This window comes from Anser cygnoides, chromosome 5 (assembly GCF_040182565.1).
Source record: "Anser cygnoides isolate HZ-2024a breed goose chromosome 5, Taihu_goose_T2T_genome, whole genome shotgun sequence".
Classification (NCBI taxonomy): domain Eukaryota; kingdom Metazoa; phylum Chordata; class Aves; order Anseriformes; family Anatidae; genus Anser; species Anser cygnoides.
Genome location: NC_089877.1, coordinates 38674134 through 38689912, shown reverse-complemented (window position 1 = coordinate 38689912; position 15779 = coordinate 38674134). Strand labels below are relative to the sequence as shown.

General features: G+C 54.3%; 2 protein-coding genes and 1 long non-coding RNA gene across 4 annotated transcripts; 2 read left to right on the top strand and 1 right to left on the bottom strand.

Moving 5' to 3' along the window:
* The first annotated feature begins 3567 nt into the window (after nucleotides 1-3567).
* On the top strand, nucleotides 3568-5323 carry LOC136790925 (uncharacterized). The gene is made up of 3 exons (XR_010831810.1): nucleotides 3568-3705; nucleotides 4611-4667; nucleotides 5211-5323. It is a non-coding gene; the product is annotated as an uncharacterized lncRNA (long non-coding RNA).
* Nucleotides 3626-10193, bottom strand: LOC106042626 (cytosolic 5'-nucleotidase 1A-like). Of its 2 annotated transcripts, none has more exons than XM_013191662.3 (7): nucleotides 9759-10193; nucleotides 7972-8082; nucleotides 7225-7392; nucleotides 6738-6867; nucleotides 6425-6547; nucleotides 5157-5335; nucleotides 3626-4637 (listed from the first exon to the last, which is right to left on the bottom strand). In XM_013191662.3, the coding sequence occupies exons 2-7, from the start codon at nucleotides 8014-8016 to the stop codon at nucleotides 4335-4337; spliced, it is 948 nt and encodes a 315-aa protein (XP_013047116.2). In that variant the 5' UTR covers nucleotides 8017-8082; nucleotides 9759-10193; the 3' UTR covers nucleotides 3626-4334. The 2 variants fall into 2 exon arrangements, with proteins under 2 accessions (XP_013047116.2, XP_013047115.2); XM_013191661.3 differs by having other exon boundaries at nucleotides 7972-8016; nucleotides 9759-9963.
* Nucleotides 10194-10860: 667 nt separating this feature from the next.
* SYT8 (synaptotagmin 8) lies at nucleotides 10861-15739 on the top strand. The gene is made up of 9 exons (XM_013191606.3): nucleotides 10861-11322; nucleotides 12644-12772; nucleotides 13137-13294; nucleotides 13611-13706; nucleotides 13912-14079; nucleotides 14212-14379; nucleotides 14519-14636; nucleotides 14749-14882; nucleotides 14968-15739. Exons 1-9 carry the CDS (start codon nucleotides 10875-10877, stop codon nucleotides 15199-15201), a joined length of 1653 nt encoding a protein of 550 aa, XP_013047060.3. The 5' UTR covers nucleotides 10861-10874; the 3' UTR covers nucleotides 15202-15739.
* The last annotated feature ends 40 nt before the right edge of the window (nucleotides 15740-15779 follow it).

The window sequence follows — 15779 nt, the reverse complement described above, 5'->3', positions numbered from 1 at the left end:
CCGGCAAGACCGGGTGGGTCTTGTGCTTTGGGCAGGCGTGGGGCGAAACGGTTAAAAACACCGTGCCTCCACATCAGCGGGTGCCAATGTTAATGGATGCTGCTAATTAGCAGCGCCTGATTCACCAGCCCCAAGCACAGAGAGGAGCCATGGTAACTTTTTCCCGGCACGGTGCCAGGACCTCGCCCGTCCCCAGCGCCATCTCCTAAACCTGTGGGAAACCCACAAAAATTCACTTTTTGACACAAAGGCGAGGGAGAAGGGCTGAGGAAGAACCACCCATGATGGAGCTGGCTGATGGGTATCCCTGTGCCATCGGTGCTGACTGGCTGGGGCTGCTTTGGCTGCAGGGCACACACATTAACACCCTTCTGCTGCCAGCAGGGGCTGCGGTGACCCAGGGGAGATGCTAAGTATGGCTGCCACAGAGCTAGCCTGGGTGGCAGTTGTTCCTTTGGTGTCTTGCTGCAAACCCTAATCCCGGTGGTAGGTGAAGATAGTTCACTAGTGGCCACAGCTGGGAGACTTGAGCTTTTGCATGCCTTCCCTGAGTTATTTCCCCTGAAAAAATGGTTTTATGCTGCAAAATGCTTAGGGAAATGCCTGTCTTCGAGCCCATGAGCGACCCTGGTGCCTTCACCCATGCTGGGCTGCAGCCAAACCTCGCATCTCCTGTCCCCATTTCCTCCATGTCCGTGGCCCTGCCCAAAGCCCCTCCACCCCCGCGGGGGCTCGAGCATCCTTCCCCACCCCTGTCCCACCGCCCCCGCAGCCACCAGCTCCGGGGCCACGCCTGGCACCCACCATGGGGACGCATCCTCTCCTCGGGGCAGGGAGCTCGCTGTATTTGCCTCGCCCCGATTTTTTTTATTTATTTATTTTGGCAGGAGCTGCGTGTGTGTACGGGTGACAAGAAGCCCGGCGGGCAGCTGACGGGATGGGTGGCAGCGGCAATGATGGAGTCGATTCATTGCCTCCCACGCCAGGAAGCGATGGGCACCCCGTGCGCCCGCATTGCATACCTTGAGCAATGCCCCTGCGGGCACCTGGTGAGAAAAGCTGCCGTGGGACAGAGCCGGGCAGGGGTGCAATCAGCATGGGCACCCCCTGACCCCAGACAGGAAGCCCCAACCCAAATGAGACGTGCCTCCAAGCAGGCATAACGAGGGTTATCCCTCTGATTTTTCTCACCAGCATTATTTTTAATGATTTCCTTTAATTTCTAACCCAGTCAGTCCCCTAAAAGCCCATAGGTTATGCAATTAGAGCACCTTTGTGTGACAAAACACTAAATCCCTTTGGTTTTGGGGAATCCTTTTTGGAGGGAGGCTTGGAAGGGTGAGGGTCGCTTGGGAGGGATACGGGTGGAAATAAAAGAAAAAGTGGAAGACGCTGTTGATAGCTTTCTCCTTTTCTGGGGGTTTGCGTGGCTGATTGGAGCTACATCAGCATGGAGGGAGCTGAGTCGCTGGCTTAGAGTTAGGGTCCCAGGGGTGTCCCAAGCAGTGTCGGGTCAGTGACTGGGGGGACAGTAACATGAAGCAGCTCTGGCTGGGGCTATGTGGGGTGCCAAAGCACTTGCTGGAAAGCAACAGCCAAAATTAAGTGCAGGAACCTCCTTCTGCACCCCTCTGCACCCCTTGCACCCTTGCAAATGCCTTGGAAAGTCAAGACCCAAGGAAGGTCCCAAGCAATGATGATGGCGTTATTGTCCCAACCTTTAATGAATTTATTGCAGGTGTCTGTAAGATGGAAGCAAGAAGTTTCCCCACACGACAGGTGGCTAAGCTGCAGCAGTGCTTGCTGGAGGCTGTTTCTGACGCTCCACCTTCGGAGCAGGGCAGGGAAAGCCACAGGGTGACAAGCCTGAAGCAGCAGCACTTGGTTCTGCGTGAAGCAATCCCCCGAACCCCGTGCTTCCTTCCTTTTTTCCCCATTTTGGGCACATGTTGCCTTGTCACCCCCCTCCTGCCGTGCTGACAGTGCTGGAGGAAGGCACGCGGCCCATTCCCCTTGCCTCAGCACCTCGCGGCCTGCCACCGCTCACGTGCTCCTGTCCCCAGCCGTCTTGACTCAGCTAATCCCCCTCACCCAAGGCATTGACCGAGCCAGCCTTAAATGTAGCTTCATCTCGGGGTGAGGGATTGCCTCATGGCCATTGGCAAAGGTCAGAGCAGCTCAGGGTGGCCGGGATATCTGCGACCACCTGCAGGTCCCCACCGTGAGGTGCCACCAGGCTGGATGCAGGCACTCGGCTGCCAAGCCCCAAAATATCTGACCTCCATACAAGTGGGACGAACATCTGCCCCCGCTTGTTTGGAGCATCCCATAATTAATGTTTGCTCAGTGACTGAGGCTGACAGGTACTTAGCGTTATTAGCAAATCATTAGGAGCTGATGTTGTTGATGTCACTACTTTTAGACATCTCATTTCAGCACCTGGACTTGGCAGAAAGGTTTTTTTTTGGAGGTGGTTCCCTCTGGAAGATCCCCTTGCCGGGGCGAGACCTGCCCCAAAACCGGGACAGTAGGGACCTACATGGGAACACGGCACCCACCCCATATCCCACGATGGGGACAGCTGCCTCACCCACGGTCCCGTGCTCTGGGTGGAGAAAATCCCCTGGGTGGGTGCGTGTGGGAGCTAGCATGGAGCTTTGTGGGGTGGGGGGAAAACTGCTTTAAATTAAAGATTTTGGCATTTTCTGAGGTTTGTGTGTGGATTTTGATGGCCTTTGCTCTGCAAGGAGCTAATCCAAAACCCACTGAAGGTTTCCTGTGCTCACAGCAGCATCAAGCCCAGCCTGACATGCTTACTATCCAGTAAGGCCTGGATAAAAAACCTCCATGTCTGCAAAGCAGCTCCAAGATATTGCACCCCTCTTCCCAAGCACACTCAACCAGGGGCACCAGCAAATCACACCAAGTGTCTTTTACTTATTTATTGGGGGAAAAAGCATTGGTGAGAGTGATGAAACCTTAAAAAAAATCTGATTATTTCTCTCTGTTCTGCCATAAAATTTGCATTTCATTCTTTTTTTTTTCTTCTTCTTTTTTTTTTTATTTAAAAAAATGGAAAATTAATGCAGCAAAGAGAACTTGTAGTTTCAGGATGGGCTGGGGACAAGAGTGTTTTTCATGGCTGCTTTTACGTGTTAGATTTGGGGGAATGGTCCTGTTCCCCCACAGCATGGGTGGCAGCAGGGCAGCACAGTGGCCTCTAGTGGCAATCACTGACATCCAGCCCTGGGGAGAGAAACCTCCAAGTGAAGTTTTGGGGCTGTTTTCTGCCTGGTAAAATTAGGAGCAGAGTCATAAAGGGCCAGAGGAGGGGCATCCCTGCATAGGGGTGGCTTTGAACCGGGTAGGGACGGTGGTCCTGGGCTTGCTCAGGACCACATCTGCCCTGAGCAGCTTCACCTGGGGCCCCCACCCACACCCTCCACTCTCAGCCCTATTTAAGCTCAGGCTTTGGCACCCAGGGCTGTTTAGAGGTTTGGGTGATGGTCTGCAGCCCTGAGCCCTGTCCCCCTGCATGGCTTGTGCTGCAGGTGGCCGCCTCTAGTGCCCTCACCTGGAGGAACCCCAGAGCTACATCCGTCTCCTGGATGGACCTATCTTGCAGCCTTGTCCTCATCTCTGGTCCATCTCCTGCTGCTCCAGGAGCTGTGTCCTACAGATCTGGGCCTCCTAAGGGCACTCTCTGTGAGCAATGCCTAAAAAAGGGTATTTGTGCTCTAATACATATGGGGCTACAGTTTGGGCTTTCTTTCCTCAACCTACTCATTGGTTTCTAAAAGCTTATAGGTGCTTTACAGCTTTGGGGTCTATCCTTGTGCTGAATTTGTTGGTCAGAGCTGCATGAGGGGCTTGGTGACGTGTCATTCTTCTTAGGAAGCTGTGCTGAGTGTGTCCACCAAGACAGGGTCTTGGGGGCTTGCTTTGAGCAGAGCTCCTGAGATTAAATCTTGGAGGCTAAGTACCACTGAGCTTTGCATTTTTAGTGCTTACTTCCATGCTTCCTTCCCTACATGTGTGGGGCAGTAGCTTTGTTTATCCTTGTAGAAGAAGGAAGCCCCCAGGCCCTACAAGACAGGTAGGTGGCAGTCCCTGGAGTCACAGCAGAGGTGTCTGTCTTTCCTAGAGAAGCTACATCTTTGGCCTAAAGGACCTTGTCTCAGAAGCATTCAGTCTTGCTTGGTGGTCAGTGCTCTCAGGCAATGCCCTCACGCTGTTTCCCTGAGGTTTGCTTGCTGCAAGTTAATAAGTCTTTCCTATTCCACCAAGCTGGCCTTCAGCTGGACCAGTCCTGAGAGCTGCTGGTCCTTAGTCCATCAGCAGCACGAGGGGACCCAGGCAGAGGGCACCCCCACATCTTGAGCCCCCTGGATGTTATGAAGACCATCATCAAAGAAAATATGGGGCTGGATCTGGGCGAGGATTGGGCCTTTGGGAGCCCCATCCATGAAGAAGGCCTCGTCAATGGCCAGACCCCATTCTCGGAGTGTCTTGATGGCTCGGATGCCCATGTCCCGGCCGCTGCGGGCGGTCACCAGGTAGGTGCGGATGGGGCACTCCTCACGGTTGAACTTCTTGTGTATCTTCCCCAGGTGCATGGCAAAGGCTTTCATGGGACCCTGGAAGCACAGCAAGACACTTGAGAGTGGGTAGGAAGCATCTGTTCAATCCACTTTTTCCCCTTTCAAGGTCTTCTAGGCCTCTGCAGTGCACAGAAATGCCTGTTGGGTGTAGGTTTGGGCAGTGCTGGGACTGGTGCTGTGTACTGGCCACACACATGCCCTGGGGTGCACAGCAGGAAGGTGAGCCTTTTGGTGCTCATGCTAATTCTGAGGGAACCAAGAAGGTGCAGCACCCCTGGGAGAGGGTATCGGCACAGCAAGCTGTCCCAGCCTACAAAAGGCCACAGGAACACTCTGGGTAACCATAGCCCCAAATTTTGGGAGCAGATGCTTGCTTACAGAAGACAGCATGCCAGGTCCATCTCCGGAGGGACTCCAGATCAGCCCCCCCGGGACAGAGCAGTGCTAAATGCAAAGGGAACCCATAAAAATTTGTGCGTTTTTGGCCACCCACAGCAAAGCTCTAGCAGGGGTGATGCTGATGGTGGGCATGGGGCCTGCAGCCGCCTCGCTCACCTCTCCCATGGGCACGGCCTCCATCGCCCGCTCGTACTGCATCGCTCCCTCCAGGCCCTGCTCCCGGAAGACCTGGTCGGTCTCGTCAGAGAAGAGCACAGCGTCCCCATCGAAGGCCACGCGCAGCGGGGTGCTGGGGGCCTGCACCTCCTGCTGGAAGACGAGCGCTGCCGAGACCCCTGTGGGGTGGAACAAGATGGGTTTGGTGGGGGAATGAGGGAACCACCATGTCCTGGGGGCACCTTGTGCATGGGCAGCTCCTCTCCATGCCTCCACGGCCCCATCCAACACTACAAATATCTCCAGAAAAAAAAAAGTCTCCAGAAAAGGCACTGTCTGTTGTTGGGCTCTCCAAGCAAGGAGGGTTTCCATGGAGGTCATCCCGGCCTTTCTAAGGCTGGATTGTTTGGGGAGCACAAGGCAATGCTGCTGATCAGGGACTGGATGGACACTGAGGGCTGCTAGGAGAACTGCTGGGTTGTTGTTAATGCATGGGCAGCACTCCTCCTGGTGCCCGGTCCCTCTGCCAAGCCTGGTGTTAATGCCCAGACTTAGCACTCTGTGCTGTGAGTAATAGGGCCTGGCACCTCCGCTTGATTGGGGTAATTGGCTTAATTACAGGTCTTTTCCTACAAGCTGCTCCCTGCCTGCTCTCATCCATGGGTTGGGGCCCCCAGATGAGACACTTGTTAGAGCAGTGATGATCTTCAGGGAGACTTCAGGATTGGGCTTTGTAGCTGAGGGAAGTCTGGGCTGTGGCTGGCTTGCTCCTGACCTGAAGGACCTTGGCCAGCTGATGTGCTCATACCCAAGCAAATTAACAAGGAGGAGATTAACCCCATTAGAACTGTCAGGGGCTGCATGCACTCAAATCCAGGTCAAGCATGTGCTTACATTTATCATTAAGGTCACTGCATGTACCAAGAAAGCAAGTTTCCACAGCATCCTCACAAAGCCCTGGAAGTTGATGATGCTCCCTCACTGATCCAGGGAGCAGCATTTTGGGTTAGAAAGGTTTAAATGTTCTGCAGGGAAGGACAAGTGCATAGCAGAGCTGCAGCCAGATTTACACACAAAACATTCCGTTGTGAAGCAGTCTGTAAACCCCTGCTCTTTGAGGGCTACCGGTGGGGACAGAGGGATTCAGGACTACAGTGGTGGCCAGGGTGCCATTCATCCCCTCTCACCCATGACAGAATGAGCTCTGGCACTGCTGCTTGGGAAAAGTGTGGTGTGCTTGGGGAGGTGGGATGGAGGGGGAGACGCACCTCTCCGGAGGGCATTGCAGACATCTGTCCTGTCAGCTGAGAGGAAGAGCTTGACCCCATGGGACTTCAGGTACTGCGTGGAGTCCTCATCACTGACGAAGCAGAACTTGGAAATCTCTAGGCCTTTGGGTCAGGGAATGTAAGCAAAGTCTGTTACAGGGCTAATTTGTCTTTATGAACCCCTTTCACCTCCCCAGGTTTTTGTGTGCTTTCCCCTGGCCCTGTCTCTGCCCCTGATGCACCACCACTGCCTTATCTGCTCCTCAGCCCCCGTGGGGAGAGGATACCCACCCTCAGGGGTGTGCCCCCTTACCGTAGTGCTTAGCACTGTTAATGATGCGCACACCGCTCTCTGGGCTGTTGTTGGAGAGCAGCAGGATGTCAAAGAGGTCCTCCTCTGCTGGGTTGCTCTCCAGGATCTTCTTGTTCACATACTGCACTGCCTGAGAGGAACAGAGGAGACTCTTCTGCAAGGGGCATGACTGTGAGGGTTATTCTGCAATCCTGTGGTTAGTGGCTGGGGGGAGGATGTGAGCAGTGCGGACATTGCGCTGCAGCTGCCACCTATGGCAGGACAAGCATGGGGTGGAGAGCAGCCATCCTGTGCAAAGCACGGCTGGGAGGGCAGGGAGCAGGGCACCAGCAAGGAGGTGGAGATGTGGGACTGGTGAGGAGCACAGGTCTCAGAAGTGTTGTACCTGCACCCTGGGGTAGGGTTTGAGACCTACAGCCAGGAAGGCTGAGCCTTCAGCCTGCCCTGTGAGTGCTGACATATGCCCCCAGCCCCGTGCGGGGCTCACCTGGATGAAGGCAAAGGCTGTGCCTGGTGGCAGGGGCCTGTCCTGGTTGGCCTGCTGATGCCTCACGTACTCCTCCTTGCCCTTCTCCAGGTAGAGCTGGTGCTCCTCCTCCAGGTTGAAGATGGCTCTGGTGGTCACTGCAATGACCAGTGCCTTGCTGGGGTCTCTCTGCAGGGGAAAGAGGAAAAGAAGGGTTGGGGGAACACAACGGAGGAGTTTGGGGTGGTGGGGTAAGCATGGGGTAGTGGGGCTGGGCATTGGAGGCATCACCCATGCGTCATGCTTCTTGGCTCTGCTGATGCCAGAGAGCCTTTGAAGGAGAGGTATCAAGCTTGATCTTCATCTTCAGGTCACTGAGGATGGAAGCAAGCAGTTGTGAAACCCCAACCTGTTTGGTAAGCGCAATATGCTCCAAGGACAGCCCACACAGGAGGGGATTGCTTCATCATTTGTGCATCTGTGGGCACAGCACAGCTGTAGTCAACTGCTTGGGCTGAGCTGGGCATGTCCTGGTGTCTTTATTCTTTCTTTATCTCTCTTCTGGAGAGACTGATGAAGTAGAAACTGCTGCTTTCTCCTTGGCCACTCCAAAATTAAGTGTGAGCAAATGCATTAGTCCTGTCCATGCAACTGAGGCACCAACAATTTGGGCCACCACAGTTCCAGGCTGTGGTGTCATCTCCTACAGTGACATTTCAAAATGTACTTGAGACTGAGGATCTGCATTTTGAAACAAGCAACTCTTACCTGTTTCACACTGGGGTTTATAACCGTGCTTTCAGGCTCTGCCATCTTCCAGTTTCAGCATCAAACAAGAGAAAATGTACAATTAAATCGATGCATTATAATACAACCAGTCTAAAGGGGGAAGAATAGAGAAGAAAAATGGCAAAGAGGGTTGAGTATCCTGCCCAAACAAAATGAGCCTGCTTCTGCTGACAACAGCTTTGCTGTGAGAAAACCTGGCCTGAGAGTTCTAATTAAATATAATGGAAGAGTGGCTTTTCAAGCAGTGATCACCTTTCCCCCCCTCCCAAAGAATATTTTTCCCTTGGGAATTTCTGAAGGAGTTTGTGGAGCTCTTTTCTCAGCAAACTTTTTTTCTCAGCAAACTAGATCTTTATGTACCCTAAATGAGGCTTGGGGATTGAGTGAATCTAAAAAGCCTGTAAAAGATCTTACAGGTAGGCTTCTAGCTTGCATTCTTACTGCAATTCTTGCTACTTTTTGTCCGAATAGAGAATTCCTATCCCCGGATAAGCAAATTCACTGCATGAGGAGCTCATTTGCGGGTGTAAAAGGCCTAAGTAAGTCGAGATGTGTGGTGAATGCTTCGGTGCAGGATGCCATAAGCCGCAGGCATATGTGCAGGCAGACCAAAGTCCTGGGGAGTTGTATGGTCTGCCTGTGCCTAGTAGCCAAGGAAGAAATTCCACTTTTGCATGCCCAGGTCCTGTGGTTTCCATAACCACCTTGCTGTACACTTCATCTCTCTGTACTAGTTAGTGCTATAAGTGGACATCGGGATTCAGCCTGTGGGATGGGGCTGGCTCGGGTTCCCACAGGGGTTATTTCCATCCCACAGCTCCTAAAAATATGCTGTGGGGTTTCTCTGGAGAGCAGATGAGGCAAGGACGGCTCTGCCTGGAAGTGCTGGGAATGGCAAGGGAATTAAAACTTTGTTCCCCCTTTAATGTGCTGCCTGATTAATGGGGTGAGAGGCTGGGCTAGCATAGACCAGAAAGAGCATACAGGGTGAAGAGTCTGGGTCTGCATGGGGAAAATCTCACTGACAAATATCTTATTGCCGGGGACTTCACTCTCCTTGCTGTCCTGCCATGCTTGCTGCTGGAGGACTTCAGATACTCATCTAGTGGTCCCTTTGGAGGTACGGATGAAAGGACTTCATATATAATCTATATAGGGGCATGCTCTTGCATATGTGCTCCCCCATTTCTCCCTGGGGTGCAAATCCCATCAGCAGGGCTGCTCCCCTAGGAGGTGCTGAGTATCTCTATGCTTCTTCCACTTGCACCCTGCGTGGGGAAGGACCTCATCCTGCCAAGCCCTCGGGGTGACAGCTGCCAGCCTGTCTGACCAGGGAGAATTCCCCTGAAGGGATTTCACCCAGGCAGGAGCGCTTAAAATATGCAATATTTTGGGGCCTCTTTTCTTAAAGCGAAAGTGAAAGAGGTGACAGGAGTCGAGATCCGCTTCGCAGAGGGAGAGCAACCTTTTTAATTTCTGCTCTGTCCCTTGAAACCTGGCAAATCAAGCCTGATTCTCCCCCCTCTCTCTTCCTATAGTAATTGAAGCGTTGTTTACATACAGCCCTTACACAGACACGTATGTAACACATACACCTACATGTGCACACAGCTCCTGCAAGCACCACACATGCACGCAATGCCATACACACAAATAGTTAAGGCAGATGCTTGCTGGACCCCACAGCTTAGCAAAGAGTGTGCACCGCATACCTCCAGCTGGGAAAGAATGTCGAGGCTTTGCTAGAGACAAAAGCCCAAACTTACCTCTAGCGCTGCCTCCCTTCCCCGGTGTGGTGTCCAAACCTCTGCCCAGCTTCACCCGAGATGCTGCTGTTGATATCTCCCTGGAGCTGGCAGGAAGCAGGCAGGAGCTGTGCTGGGGCTCAGCCCTGCTGCCGGCGTGCTGGGATTTGTAGGCAGCCCCGCGGGCTGGCTTCGTGCCCAGCCTGGGCGGCATTTCCCGAATCAGCCCCGGACGGCCTCCCGGGGAGCTTTTTTTTCTCAACTTCTGCTTGCAAGCACTGTAATTCAGTTTATTTTTGTAGGTGGGTTATTTGAAATGTGCCTCTGGACCTCTCATTTCCTAGCCCTCGCTTGCATAGCTGTCATGCTTTTGACCAAAAATACAGGAGTACCTCTTCAAGAGTGTGCACAGGGCAGCCTCTTCACATTTGTAATTTTACTGCACCAATTTTGGGTCCTTTTTCCTTTCTTTTCTGAAAGCTGGGGTTATTGCCATGCGTTACCAGATCTCCTCCCACATCACAGGCTGCAAGCAGGGTCCTGCTGCCATGCAGCTCTTTCTCTGAGATGCTTGACTTCAGCAGACAGCCAGCTGAAAGTGCTGGCGATGAGCTCAGCATTCAGCATGTGCGTGTGAACCCCCTTTCCCTGAGTAATTTTACTGGATGTGTTCCCTTTCCCCCCCCTCAGTTTCCTCTATATGTTTCTCCTGTACATCCTCCAGGTCTGCCAATTCAGGAAAAAAGGTATTTTGGCATCTGTGTGTCCCCTCTCCAAAATCTTGCTGCAGCATCGCTCCTGCAGCATCTGTTGCTCCTGGAGATGATGTTTCTCCATGCAGCAGGATCTCAGGGTGCTTGTGAGCAGGGTTGTGTTGTGGGGGCTAAGGATATCCCTAGCACCTCTCTAGGGTGTGGCAATGCCTTGGTGGCTTCAGGAAAATCCAGAGGGACGGGTGACCCAGCATGGTTTCTGGGGCCTCTCCTTACTTTTTGGGTGTGCTGCTGCTTTTGGGCATTGGGCGCTCATGATATTGCTCCCCACTTCCAACAGCAGCCCTAAATATCTGCAGGGACAAGGCAGTTTTTAGGCTGAATTGACAGCTGGGGAAGAAACAAGGATTGGTTTGAGGGGGGGATGCTGCTGAAATCACCCCTGACCCATCCCCTTGCACTAAGTGCACGGAGCCTCGTGCTGTGCCCCGTCCTGGCACTGCTGCCAGGCTGGCCTGGAGGTTTGGATTTGTCCCCAGCAGCGATGCTGGGCGGCTCGCTGCAGCCAGGAGCGCAGGTTGTGCTTCCTGCTTGGGCAGGGAGTTCCCCGCTGGCTTTTCGCCTGCGTGAGCACCGCTTGGGTCAGCGGCAAGGTGGGGCTGGCCGAGGAGCTCGGTTCCTGGGCTGGCAAAGCAGACTTTCCAGTTTCGGCTGTGCTGTGCGTGGGGAAGTCACCGTCCCTGCTGTGCCCCCAGCCCCGTGCCTGTCAGGGACCCGTCTTGTCCCACAGCATGTCCCTGCCACATGCCGTGGCTGGACCAGGAGCCCAAGCAGAGGGGAAGGGAGACTGAGGCTGGGAAGGAGACACTGCGGTAAGTTTGGTTTTGGGACCCTGGTCAGCATGGGATGGGGGAGAAGGGCAGGGCTCCCCAAGTCCTTTTGCAGAAGCAGGAATGCTTGGTGCTCCCAGGGGGTGGCTGGGTTGTCCCAATTGTCCCCAAAACAGCGGCTTAGGTCACCTCACAGGGCTGGGCTGAGCTTTTTCCTTTTAACTGGGACTGAAACCAGACAGCATGGGGCTCTGTTGGGAAAAACGTGATGAAACATCTCAACCCATGCGGGGTGGGCATCTGCTTGCCAACGCTGCCACTACCCAAAGCTGGAGCCTCCTGAATAACGAAGGTGTATCACCAGGCTGCTGCTACTTTCTGCATGTGGGGACAGGAGAAAAAGACCACTAAAACTTGATGGGGAGGCTGTGAGCTGAGCGTGAGTTTCCAATGACACTGATGTCCCAGATGGTCCTGGGCAAGTCATTTAACCTGCATCCCGGTGCCCCAGCAGGGATAAAGAGCTCTTCTTCACCCCTCTGCCAGCAAGCAGAAGAGCCCTATTGTCTTAAAAAATAATAAAATAAAATTAAAGAGCATCCCTGTGCAAGGAGCCCTGCAGTGCTGGTGTGGCCAAGGTAAACACATGCATACTTGCCGGCCCTCGTCACCGTACTGGGAGGAACACGCCCCGGGCCACGGTTCCTTAGAGGCTGGCCTCCAGGAGGCTGTGGAGAGTGTTTTCTGGTCCCTTTGGAGGCTTCTAGCATGAGATGTGCTCTTCGGCTGGCTCCTTCAACCCCAAGTCGTAGCAGCCCTGCTGCTGCTCATCATCCAAAGCAGGGAGAGAAGAAAGCTTAGGTTACAATGAAACGTTCATGTGAGGAGAGCCCATCAATTAAAATAATAATAATAAAAAAACAACACCAGTTCTGGTTTAAACGTGAAGCCTGCCCTTAATGCACGTCAGCGTTGCCATGTGCACCAGCCAGGCTGACGCAGTTTCCAAGCTGGCATGGTGGCACTGCTGGCACCCATCGTGTGGCCACCAGCTGCGAGCGACGGAGCAAACCCCGAGCCCTGCGAGAGGGGAGGGAAGGGCTGCAATGAAGTAAAGGAATTGGCCACGGAGGGGAGATGGGGATTAAATGAAAAACCAGCTCGAGCAGAGACTGTCCTGCCTGTGGAGGCTGCTCTGCTCCATTTCACATCTCATTTCCAAAGCAGCCGAGCCCTAAATGCTTACTCTGGTCTTTATCTTAGGATTTTAATTGTGTTTACTCATTAAATCTCTGCGCCACCAGCAGCACATGTGCTTCTGGAAAGGAAATCCCCACCCTGTTCATTTTGTTTGCCTCCCCAGGTCACCCGCACTTCTCCATGGCCAAGGCATCGAGGATCAGTGGGGCCACAGCCTCCCCACTCTCCGGTAGCCCTGTGGCCACCACGGCTCCGCCGGGCTTCCTCAGTGGCTTCGTTGGCCACATCCCATGTGAGTACAGCTGGGGCTGCTCTTGCCCTACTCCCTTCAGAAGTGTTATCCTAGGGGCCCTGCCTCTGTCCCAGGTTTCATCCCTTCTTCTCCCCCCTTCCAAATCCTTTTTTCCAAAGGGGTGTGAAGCCCACCATGGCCAGGCATGCTGCAGAGCAGCCCCACACCTGCCGAAGAGAGATCCTTGTTACCCGTGTCAGGCATGGTCTCTACCTGCAGCTTCCTAGCGCTGGGCCTTTTCAGAATTTTAGGGTCAAGCCCCCCAAATGCAACTTTGTAATGCTGTAACACCAGGAGGGGAATATAAATGCACTCTGCATGTTTTTGTTTGGTTTTAACTCTTCTGTCCGCCTCGTTGCACCAGTACCCAGATGGGCGCTCATTGCCGTGGCGCTGGCGGTGGCTGTTCTCCTCCTCCTCTTCCTCATCTGCATCATCAGGTGCTGCTGTGCCAAGAAGAAGCCCAAGAAGAAGGAGAAAGTCACCCTGCATGCCCTCAGCAGCTCCACCACAGCCAGCCTTGTGCGTCCTGCTTTCCCCTCTTCCCCACCACCCTCCCAGCAGGGAGGTTTGCCCTGCACTGCCCGTCTCTCCCCCTGGTCCCCAGAGCAGTGGGACTGGTTGTAGATGGGATTTCCTGGGGGTATGGCTCCTTTAAACCTCATCTTTGGAGCATCTTGGTCTGCACAGTGCATTGTGCCTGGACAGACAGCGGGGACGTAAGCACTCAGCCTGGTCCCCATGGGCTGGGAACAGAGCTGGGGGTCCCATCCATGCATGGGGACACACCTGGGCATTCGAGGCCCCACCCTGAGGGTTGTGCTGCTCTCTGCCGCAGGTCCAGCCCGAGATGGAGGACCTGGAGCTGGGCCCGGAGCAGATGGGGCGAGGAAAGCTGCAGTACTCGCTGGAGTACAACTTCCACGCACAGGAGGTGGGGCTGCTGTGAGGCTGGGCTCTTGCATGGTACTTCCGTGGCCCATCAGGACCCAGACATCCATCCCTGCTGTACCTTCTGTCCCTACCCTGCTGGCTTTCACGCTGACATGGCGTGGTGACATCTTCCCTGTGCGCTTGCTTGCTTTTCACCTGTCCCCATCCTCCTCCACGCGGTGACCTCGTGCGTCGTTCCTTTCAAGCTGAAGGTCGGCGTGAAGCAAGCAACTGATCTGAAGGCCATGGACAACGGGGGCACGTCTGACCCTTATGTTATCGTCTACCTGACGTCTGATATGAGGAAGAAGTATGAGACCAAGGTTTACCGCAAGACCCTGAGCCCTGTCTTCAATGAGAGCTTCACTTTCCAGGTAGGATGCCCTGGCTGATGATGGTTCCTTCATCCCATCGGGAGCAGGGCATGGGTGCTGCTCTCCAGGCAGGGAGATACCTTTGCTGTCATTGTGTCTGTCACCCCATCCTGCGTGGGTCCTCCCCTGCAGCTGCCCCAGGCGGAGGTGTCCGAGTCCACGCTGGTGATGCAGATCCATGACTTCAACCGCTTTGCCAAGCACGACACCATCGGCGAGGTCCGCCTGCCACTGGCCAGCGTCAACCTGCAGCATGTCATCGAGCAGTGGAGCGACCTGGCAGTGGCCAGCAAAGTTGAGGTTGGTGGGAAAAGCCCCTGGGAGGGACACGTTGTTGTTTCTCTTGCCAACCTCTAAGGAGGTAAAGCTTTGGGTCTCGTCCGCCTCAAGAGCACCTCCTGTGCCTGCTACCCCCGCTCATTGCCCATGTCTCCATCAGCAAGAGCAGCTGGGAGACATCTGCTTCTCGCTGCGCTACGTCCCCAGCACCGGCAAGCTGACGGTGCTCGTACTGGAAGCCAAGAAGCTGAAACGGATGGACTCCCATGGGCTGGCAGGTTGGCAGGAGCTGCTCGTGCTCACGGCTCCCTACCTGGTGCTAATGATAGCACCGAGAGCTCTCAGGGCTTTGCAGATCTTGGTGTGGAACTGTGTCCTCTCTCTCCTCAGATCCCTTTGTCAAGGTGCATCTCATTCTGAACAGGAAGAAATGGAAGAAGAAGACAACAAGTGTGAAGAAAAACACCTTGACCCCTTACTTCAATGAGGTGTTTGTCTTTGAGGTGCCTTTCAATCAGATTCAGGTGGGTTTCCCTGCAGCACCTATCTCTGAGCAGGTCCCTGGGCAGATGCGGGTCCAACTGATGCTCTTTCTTCTGTCCCCACCAGAACGTGGATGTTGTCATCTCCGTCTGGGACTACGACAGAGTGACCAAGAACGAGCCCATCGGCAAACTCTTCCTGGGCTGCCGGGCCACGGGCAACCAGCTGCGGCACTGGTCTGACATGCTGGCCAACCCCCGCCGGCCCCTGGCCCAGTGGCACAGCCTGCAGCCCGCCGACGTGGTGGACAAAGCCCTGGGGCTGAAGTCCCACCTCAAGCTGCCCCTGGCCACCAGATAGAGGGGGTGAGAGCCCCAAATGGGTTGAGGGCTCTTCTTGGCCAAGAGGGGAGCTGGCTGCTGGTGCAGCTCATGCCCTGGGCAATGCCAGAGCAGGGCAGCTCTGCACCGGGGGGATGCTGGAGGGGATGGTGTGGATGCGGATCCAGCTTGTCCCAGCCCCTCTCAGGCTAGGGGGACAAATACAGAAAGACTCATGGAAAAACACTGAGTCCCTTGGCATTTTTGAAGTTTTTAACTTAAATTTTGAGTGTTTTTAACTGAGACCAAGATCTTGAAGCACCCTAAGAGGCTTGCGGGGAGAGGAAGAGGATGGGCTGGTGAGGAAAGCATTGGAGACATGGGACTAACTCTTTACTGATTCTGTGATAAGTACACTTTGTGTCCTGGCAAGCGGCTAAAAGAAACAGCAAAATCAGCCCCTAGCTGTCCATACAGCTTCACTCTTAGCCTCTTCCTGGCCTCATTTTGGCCTGTGCTGGGTTGTGCACCCTGAGGTGTGTCCCAGGGGTGGGACTCACCAGCAACCATCCCTATGGACCCTGCAGATGGAGCTGCAGTGCTGGCTCCATCCACCCC